Source organism: Talpa occidentalis, unplaced genomic scaffold (assembly GCF_014898055.3).
Source record: "Talpa occidentalis isolate TD23 unplaced genomic scaffold, MPIMG_talOcc4v2.1 talOcc4.4, whole genome shotgun sequence".
In the NCBI taxonomy this organism is placed as follows: Eukaryota; Metazoa; Chordata; class Mammalia; order Eulipotyphla; family Talpidae; genus Talpa; species Talpa occidentalis.
The window spans coordinates 119,740,303-119,750,211 of record NW_023604295.1 but is presented as its reverse complement, the minus strand read 5'-3'; the positions used below and the strand labels follow the sequence as shown (position 1 = coordinate 119,750,211).

General features: G+C 34.8%; 2 protein-coding genes across 6 annotated transcripts in view; one reads left to right on the top strand and one right to left on the bottom strand.

The window, feature by feature from the left end:
- SMC4 (structural maintenance of chromosomes 4) overlaps window positions 1–3,157 on the top strand; it is a 32,564-nt gene extending 29,407 nt beyond the window's left edge. For both annotated transcript variants that reach the window (XM_037526203.2, XM_054700965.1), the window contains 4 exons: window positions 176–358; window positions 759–991; window positions 1,431–1,614; window positions 2,093–3,157. In XM_037526203.2, coding sequence (XP_037382100.1) covers window positions 176–358; window positions 759–991; window positions 1,431–1,614; window positions 2,093–2,245 — 753 coding nt within the window. In that variant the 3' untranslated portion in view covers window positions 2,246–3,157. The remainder of the gene's footprint in view (window positions 1–175; window positions 359–758; window positions 992–1,430; window positions 1,615–2,092) is intronic.
- Window positions 3,158–3,388: 231 nt separating this feature from the next.
- TRIM59 (tripartite motif containing 59) overlaps window positions 3,389–9,909 on the bottom strand; it is a 28,310-nt gene continuing 21,789 nt past the window's right edge. For all 4 annotated transcript variants that reach the window (XM_054700967.1, XM_037526202.2, XM_037526201.2 and 1 more), the window contains one exon: window positions 3,389–5,831. In XM_054700967.1, coding sequence (XP_054556942.1) covers window positions 4,617–5,828 — 1,212 coding nt within the window. In that variant the 5' untranslated portion in view covers window positions 5,829–5,831 and the 3' untranslated portion in view covers window positions 3,389–4,616. The remainder of the gene's footprint in view (window positions 5,832–9,909) is intronic.

Below are 9,909 nucleotides of genomic sequence, written 5' to 3'. Positions count from 1 at the left end.
GCAAGCAATATCAGTGTTTTTCTTGAAGGACTCTGAGGAATAATTGATATACAAATTAGTCACAACTCTTTAGTATATGTTCTTTTAGTAGATAGGTAATTTGCCTTTTCATTTTTTTAATCAATGAATTTTAGTACTGTGCCTTCCCTAATTGTCATCTTAATTGAACATTTAGATTTCAAAAATATCATTGCATCCCATAGAAGATAATCCTGTCAAAGAGATTTTAGTTCTAAGCTCAGAGGATCTTGAAGCAATTAAGAATCCAGATTCTATAACAAATCAAATTGCACTTTTGGAAGCCCAGTGTCATGAAATGAAACCAAACCTTGGTGCCATTGCAGAGTATAAAAAGAAGGTATGAATTAACTTATTTTTTTTAAACAAATTTTTTTTAATTTTTTTTTTTTTAAGATTTATTTATTTTTATACAAGCACTAGGTATAGTCAGAAGCGCGGGAGGGTGAGAGAATTCACCAGAGCCAGAGCTGGGAGCAGAACAGGCAGAAGGACCGAAGTACACTGCTGAGGGGGGAGCAGTAGGCGGCAGGAGAGGGCTGCACGCCATGTGGGACCCTCCTCCGGTGGCTGGGGAGCAGCTGGGGATCGAACCAGCGCTGCAGAGGCTGACTGGCAGCTTCGCAACTCAGGGCTTAACCGCTGCGCCACCGGGGAGGCCCTGAATTAACTTATTTTTTGCTTCTTAAATTGACCTTTAACTGAATGTTTTTCTCATGGTATGCCTTTTTTTTTAATAGGAAGAATTATATTTACAACGGGTAGCAGAATTGGACAAAATTACTTGCGAAAGAGATAGTTTTAGACAGGCATATGAAGACCTTCGGAAACAAAGGCTTAATGAATTCATGGCAGGTTTTTATATAATAACAAATAAACTAAAGGAAAATTACCAAATGCTTACTTTGGGAGGTGATGCAGAACTGGAGCTTGTAGACAGCTTGGATCCATTCTCTGAAGGAATCATGTTCAGGTTTGTAATTATATGAAGTTTTAGTTTTTCCTTTTAATACTTAAAATCTTAATTCTTAAATGAGAACTTACTTTCTAAATAAGTTGTAGTTCTAGCTTTATTTTGACAAATATGAATTTGTTTATGTATTGGCAGTTAGTAGTAGTTGTCTAGTTTTCGTCTAATTTTTGAGCCACTTCAATGTAACAGGATTTTGAAGTCAGAAAGCAAAAATTCCATTGAAAATAGGAATAATGGCAAAAAGTAGCTGCTACCTAAATTAAATATTCCCATTCTGGCAGGTGTTCTATATGTCCATCCTTCACCATTTTTATCAGATTAGAGATTACTGAAGAAAGCAGTAGAAATCAATTCTGAAAAACAAATCACTCTATCTTAAATTTAGTTTCACAAGTAATTTAATGTGTACATTTTCTTAAGATTTGAATAATTATTTCAGTGTTCGACCACCCAAGAAAAGTTGGAAGAAGATCTTTAACCTTTCAGGAGGAGAGAAAACACTTAGTTCATTGGCTTTAGTGTTCGCTCTTCACCACTACAAACCAACACCCCTGTACTTCATGGACGAGATTGATGCAGCCCTTGATTTTAAAAATGTGTCGATTGTTGCATTTTATATTTATGTAAGTAGTCATTCAGAGGTTTTTTTTTTGTTTTTTTTTTTTTTTTTTTTAATTTTATTGGTCCCTAAACATTACACATGAAATGCTTTGACTTATTTCTTATTAAGCATTTTCCTACCCTCTAATTCCACATCCTATATCAAGGTGACCAAGGCCTTTATCTGAGGAAAATTTGGGGGAAATTAAAAGTACAAATTGATAATGTATATTAGTAGCAGAAACACAGCTAGAAGCTGAAGTTTCCTACCTGAATCATTTTTCCACTAGAAGACTTCCAGGCAAAATGCTACCAGAAATACCCAAATTCCTCTCAAATCCAAATCCTATTTCATGGATTGTCCATGCCATCATTCCTGTTTATGTTCATTATCAGTGTAAGGTTTAATTTTCTGCTCCCAAATGAGGAAAATAGTAAAGCTTAGGTGTTTATTATATGACTTACTTGTAATATTTAATGTTTCTAACTTTTTCTCCTTAGGAACAAACAAAAAATGCCCAGTTCATCATCATTTCTCTTCGAAATAATATGTTTGAGATTTCAGATAGACTTATTGGAATTTACAAGACATATAATATAACAAAAAGTGTTGCAGTAAACCCAAAAGAAATTGCATCTAAAGGACTTTGTTGAACTTGTTTATACTGAAGATTCTTTGTATTGAATCAACATAAATTGAGAGTATTATATTGCTGGTTTTCCTTTTTGTAAGGGATTTTAAATTATGTAAAATATATATTCCTAGACTGGATCTTATAACTGGTTTCTATTTTATGTAATTGACATGGTATAATTCTAATAAAATATTCTCTATACTTGCCTCTAGATTTTAACAATCTAACAGTTTTGTAGTGATAGTGAAGCTCTAAACTAGATCATGTTATCAAGACTCAGCCTACTCTCATGGATCTTCAGCCCACTTAGAAAATCCTGCCAGCTATTCTGATACACATTCTTAAGACACTCCACTTAATTTACTAATTGAGACAATCATTGTATTTATTACACAAATATTGGGGACTTTTTCAAACCAGTCATTCTGAACTATAAAGATGAAAACAAATATTCTATGATTTTCTAAAACTTAATGTATTTGTTTGAAAAACACTTTCAGGAGGGTTAGCAAACAGTATTATGAACGTGACTCAGGTAAATTAGAAGTTGAAAATGAAACTCATATGCCACTACACTTGCTTCATAAAAAGAATAAGGGTGGTAACTTAGTACAAATGGAAATTAAGATGGAGTGCTATTTCCCTAATAGTGCCACGGTTTGGGGGTTTTTAAACACTTAGCTCAGGAATGCTTCATATTGCTACTGGAAATAGGTTGTCAACCTTTTAATTTTCTGAAGGAATTTTTGGTATTGAATCAGGTCTTTTCCTTAACTGTTCAATTTCTAGATAACTAATCCTGTGAAATAACAGTGAGCTAAGAGTTGTATCATAACAAAGCCTTTGAAAACTGTAAATACATTAGCATGGACAAATAAAGCAAGATCTGAAACTCAAGTATGGTCATGTGTTTTAAATCAAGGTTACATGAGGGGAAAATACCTGGTAAAAGCTATAATATAATCGAATGCTTTTTCACTGGTGAAAGTACAAGTGAGTAGAATTTAGTATTTTTAATAGATTTTAATGACTTTAGTGGAGTAATAGAAATTAACACTTATTTTTAGAGTAGATATTACACCCCATATAAAAATTCTAAAGCTACCACTCCTTAGTTTGGATACCTGATAAAGTCACAATGCAAATAAAATGTCAAAATGATTTTATTAAAATATATATTTTGTTATGCATAAAACTTAGAAATATTATATACTTTAAATTTTAACAATCTGGTAAAAATGCAAAATAGCATGTGTAAGAATTACTTGACCATGCATACTACATAAGTCATCAAAAGATTCTACAGAAAGTATGGGGGGGGGACGAAAATCAATTTCAGAAACGTGGATTATGTGCTTGACACAGCGTTTTGTCAGGGCTTACTAATATTTACAAGTATTTAGAAATGGAATTTTTGAGATGTGACTAAAATTTTTAAATGCCACTTGGTCTAAAATTAAAAATTTGTATTTCTCATTAGCTGAATACATCGTCCCTACCTCTTATACCCTTCAAATGTTGTTTGCCTATGCATTACTTAAAAGGGCTAAATCTAGTGATAACTGGTCATAATTTGACCTTAAATATTGTCAGCTTAGTGTTAAGACTTGTTCTCAGCAGATGAGTATTTTAAAACTAATGCCCCAACAATTACAAACTATGGCCATGAACAGCCCTATTAATTATAATTTACCAAGAGCATTCTCTAATGTCACCTGAAAAGTATGAATTAAGAAAGCCTCCTGCAATGTGCTCCAACAGCTCATCTGGGATTTCTGGAAAGGGAAATGAGTATATATTTAGGATTGCATGCACACAGCCAAAAGTCCTACCACAAACCGCAATTCCAGTCTCTGGAATGTCAAGCAGGTATATTTGATCAAAAACATCTTTAGCATGAACAACCCCTTACCACATTCAGATTTTGCTACTTAATTTTAAAACCTCACTATCCTTATTTGCCCATTCAAAAAGTTCAACCCACATCAAAATAAAGGCATGTACAACTTTAGGATTTTGCTATGTTTTAATGTATAAGCTAAAGTATACATAAAGAACCACAAAGCTGACCAACTACAGTATATAATGAAAGACTACATTGGTATTAAGATTGTTTAAATGTCATAGTAGTATTAAATCAACCTCAAGCCAATAAAAATGGTATATATTCAAGTAATTAAATTTTATTCTAATTTTCAGACTGAAAACTAAAGACTGTTGTTTTTAATTTGACACATTTCTACCCAACAGAAGCATGAAAGGCTTAACATATTTGTTGCAACTCTAATAAACACTAGTTCATTACTTATCTACGCTACCCGTTTCCCCACTTAGCAATGGCTAGTCTGCTGTACAGAATAAGCCTATACAAAAAATTCAGATTTGAATTTTCAGTAAGAGACTACTTTCCAAGTAAATTCCTTCAGTAGATACAAAGTGTGGCATAGTATATTCTTTAAGTCATGCATATTGTTAGATAAACTTTGGTAAACAGATAGAGAAACTTCAGAAAAACAAACTGAAGTGATTTCATTTACAAAGGTTATTATGTGTTGGTTGAAAAAGAGGATCAACATCAGTATCACTGAAATTAGTGTGACTATAACAATGTTCAGAATCTTAAAAAATTCAACGTCTTTTTCATCTTTATCAGGCCAGGAACATGCCATCCTTTTTGAAGAAACTCTCATTTCAGGAATGAACAGTTTCTTAATTTGTCCAATTTCTGTTTTGCTCCAATCTTCTTTCAAAACCTGGCTTACACGAGGATAAATTTCAACAGGTCGGATCTCAGGAAGTGGTCTTTGTTTCAAGACCTGCACACGCTGGCGGACGTCATCAACTTTTTCAAGAAATTTGAGAGGAGACTCTTCTTGTAAAGATGATGTCAGTGTCATTAATTCAAGCTGCTGCTCTCTCATTTCCTTCATTCTTTCAATTTGTGGAGTATATTCTTGACTGATCAAATTGCCAACATCACAGAGAGCAGTGAGGAAAAATTTTTTTTTCTGTTCTAATATATCATTAAGCTCCTTAAAATACCGGAGAACAACTTCTTTATCACCTTGGACCATTTTCTCTGCATGAGATTTTTGTTCTTCTAACTTTTCAATAAGATGAGTAAGATCCATCCAATGCTTGTCAGTTAACTGTTCAAGCAGTTTTTGAGGTGTGTCCTTTTCTTTCAAATAGGCACTTTGAAGATCATCTATAGGATGACCATGATGTTGACCTATGGTAAGGCAATGACCACAAACTAATTTTTTATCTAGCAGACAATAAACGTTTAATGGTTGCCTATAATGTTCAGGGCAGGTAACAATATCTGGATGCTCTTCTTGCTGGTACTTTTCAATAATCGCCCTTAATGCAAAATTAACAGGTAAAGATTCAATACCAGTTGGAGCAATTTCAATAATACTTCTGCAATTAGGGCACTTGAGTGGTATTCGTAAAGGTCTCCATATATAAAAGTTACCAGATGCCTGAAGAACGTTTTCCAAGCAATTTCTACAGAATGTATGAGAGCATGGTAATACACGAGGATCTTCAAAAATACTGTAACAAATGGGACACGTTAACTCATCCTCAAAATTGTGCATTTCCTGTCAAAAGAAAAAAGTATTTTAAATATGAAAGAGATAAGCATACATTATGTAAAGTTTTAAAGTTTTAGCTGTTAACCTCTAAATGATATACTGCACTTGTCATTTAAAAGATACTGTTTTTACTAAGATTTTTTAAAATATAGTTTTCCTAGTAATGCAATTCCTAATATATAATATTCAGTAGTTGATAATCTTTAAAATTGTATTATTTGGAGACAAAAGAGCTGAACAAATCAATTCTAGTTAATTTGTAATAAAATACTTCAAATTAAAGTTTGTTTCTATGTGAAGAAGACTAAAAAATTCAGTGTGGGTTTTTTAATAAGGTTTATTTATTTATGCATACAAGAGCTGGGGTGTAGGACAGAGGTGCAGGGGAGGAGAGGATTCCCTAGAGACAATGTGGAACAAAACAGGCGGATCCACTGAAATACACTGCTGAGGGGAGCAGGAGGTGACACAGGAGAGGCCTGCTGTGGCATGTGGGTCAGCTCCCTGGGGATGGAACTGGTGCTGCAGTGGCTATGGATAGGTGCTGAGACTTAACCCCTTGTGCCACCAGGGAGGCCCCTCAGTGTTCTACTGAAGTCTATTTAATGATTATAACTATTCTGAGCAAGTTTGCATTCTAAGATGCTAGAAAACTAACCTGCTAGAAAATTAAATGTAATGAATAAGTAAGACCAAACAAGTCTATTAGTAACAAGTTAGACTTAGCAAAATTATATTCTTTAATTCAAAAGAAGAATTAATGCTCCAAGTTGGCTCAACCATTGTTTCCTAAGGAAGTTATTAAATTTCTCTAGTAACAATTACTGTAATTCTTAGATTTTTGAATTGGAATTGTGCCTAAAACCAGGATCAGCATAGTGTAATATCTTAAAGTAATAATTTTAAGATTTGGAAAAAAAAATTTGAATTAGTCCTAATAAAAAACAGTTGAGGGCCTTCTTGGTGGCACAAGGGGTTAAGACACAGCCTATGAAGCCATCCACAGCCTCTGCAGCACGAGTTCAATCCCTGGCCGCCAGGATTGACATGACACAGCAGACCTCTCCTGACTTGCCCACTGCTCCCCTCAGCAGTACATTTCAGTCCATCTGCCTGATCTGTTCCCCACTCTATCTTTGGGGAATCCTCTCATCCCCCAAACCTCTGTCCTGTACCCCAGCTCTTGTATGCATAAATAAAAATATAAAAAAAAAAATCCGTTGAAAAATAAAATGTTCACTACGGTAACTGAATTACTGACTACTAAAGCATTAGTGGTAAAGAAAGCCGTTAGTCATCTTTTCTTCATGGAAGAAACCCAGCAATAGTTCAGAGACACTCTGACTAGCTATTATTGACATTTCAAACAACAGGAAACAGTTTTGCATCCTATCACTTCTTAGTCTTCCTTGCAACTATCCTCAGCACAAGCCACAATTCTCAGGAAGACTTGCTCAGCCCTAATAGAAAAATCAAGTTATACCATTGTTTAAAGAACCTTAAAATACAAGAACCAGTCATGTAAAAAGTATAAAAGTTACCAAATCCTCAATAAAAATTAAGATTTTAAGATTAAAAGTTTGAGAAATCAACATTTACAAATAACTTTTGATACTTAAATGAACATAACCTATTTAGACTTTTTAGCTCTATGCTCTTTATCTTTACCATTTGTTAAATAAACCAAAAAAATGACTCGAATCTCAGTTTGAGCCTTACCTCTTCCCCAGATTAGGTCCCCTGATAATTTCACTTAACTGGGTAATACTTAAAAGAATCTTTTAACATTTTTCCATACAACAGAATGTAAACCTTCAATAAGGGCAGGAACTTTACACATAGTAAGCATTTACTCAAAATTGGTTGAATATACACTATCTTAAAAGACCAAGTTAATAAAGTGTCAGATAATAGTTTTTGGGATATTTAAGACAGGAAAAGCTATATTATAAGCTATATTAACAGCTATATTATATAGCTATTCAGGAAAAGCTATAAGAAAGTAGAGACCAGAAAATATTCCACTCAGGGCACTCTCCCCGGTGGCGCAGAGGTTGAGCGCTGGGTTGCGAAGCTGCCCTCAGCTTCTGCAGCGCCGGTTCAATCCCCGGCTGCTCCCCGGCCACCAGAGGCGGGTCCCACATGGCGCGCAGACCTCTTCTGCCGCCCGCTGCTCCCTTCAGCAGTGTACTTCAGTCTGCCTGCTCTGCTCCCCGCTCTGGCTCTGGTGAATTCTCTCACTCTCCCACGCTTCTGACTGTACCCAGTGCATGTATAAATAAATAAAAATAAATCTTAAAAAAAAAAAAAAAAGAAAATATTCCACTCAGACTGACAATATTCAAAACCCTAATGAGCCAAAACATGTCACATAGAGACTGAGTTTGTAAGCATTCCAGGAAACTAAAGTAACTGGGCAACAATGCAGAAGATGACACTTGTTTTAGGTAAATGCAAGTGAATGCATGTTGAGAAGACTTCCTGACTACGCCTACAGAGAGCTCTGAAATACAAAAACGCCCACGAAGAACAAGCATGTTTCTCAGAGTATTCCAGTGATGTAGGAATTCATAATGAAGGAATAAACAATAGCACTTTGCAAGGAATAAAATGAGCAGTGGACATATATTCAATTTAGATTTGTTGTTAGAGCTATTTAATATTTTAAAGTAGTAAAATCAGCCATAAAGCAGAATCTAACCTTTCCCTCCGAAATTCTATTATTTGACAAACAACATTTGTCCTGAGAACCCATTTAGGAAACAAGTAATTTCCACTTCTTTAGAATTGAGGATAGGATAGTCACAGTAAGACTGTAAAAATCTCCTGAGTTTATACAAAATTGAAACAAAAATCATTGTCTCAAAAGTTACTTCCATAACTTACAATTTGATTAATTGTTGGTAACTTGAAAAATCAAATCCTACTCTTGGACTACCTTTTGCTGATTTATTAAAAGTGTATCTTAGATAACAAATTCATGAGAAGTCGGAATTGATTTATTAGAAGCAATCCTTGACTGAAAATGATTTTCTAAGGCCAGGAACTTTTCCTGTGGTTGATACCTGACATATAATAGATACATTATGCTTAGGGGTAGTTCTTCCAGAAATTTTACACACCAGAAATTTTCTGTAACTAGGCTAAGAGAAAAGAAGCAAAAAAATTTACCTATGTATATTTTCTAGGAAGAATATTTTAGATTTAGCTATGCTGTATGTATTAAACAACAGTGGAAACAATGAAGCAAAGCTTTCAATATTCTCAGGGAAAAGTGGCTTCAATCTAAAATTTTACACCCAAGAAAGATAAGTTTTGAGGATAAACTAAAGATAGTTTAACATGCAAAGTCACAAAAATGAACAACTCCTCATACACTTACTAAAGCAGCTACTGCAGGGACAGAAAAAAAAAAAAGACACGAATTCTCACCAAGATATAACTGGGCAGCAAGCCTAGATTACAAGTAGTCTGAAGGAGGAAGACGGATCCATAAGAAATGTCTTTAAGCAAATAAATGGGACGGACAGAATATTTCATGTGTCTGAACATCTTGAGAGTACTGAAAAAGTAAAACTTAAGGGAAAGCGATAAGAATTCTAAAAAGAGAAAACATTACAGTACATTATATGGCTCAGTTGCTGTATTAATCATATTATAAAAATATGATTTTTTTTTTCCAAAAAAGCATTACTGTTATGGAATGAACATTTGTGTCGTCCCCCCAAATTCATGTGCAAATCTTTTTTTTTTAAAGATTTATTTATTGGGCCTCCCCTGGTGGCGCAGCGGTTGAGCGCTGGGCTGTGAAGTTGCCCGCACCCTCTGCAGCGCTGGTTCGATCCCCGGGCACTGGCGAGGGTCCCATATGGCGCACAGACCTCTCCTGCCGCCCGCTGCTCCCCTCAGCAGTGTACTTCGGTCCTTCTGCCTGCTCTGCTCCCAGCTCTGGTGAATTCTCTCACCCTCCCGCGCTTCTGACTGTACCCAGTGCTTGTATGAATAGATAAATCTTTAAAAAAAAAAAAAAAAGATTTATTTATTTATTTATTTATTTATACACACACTGGGTACAGTCAGAAGC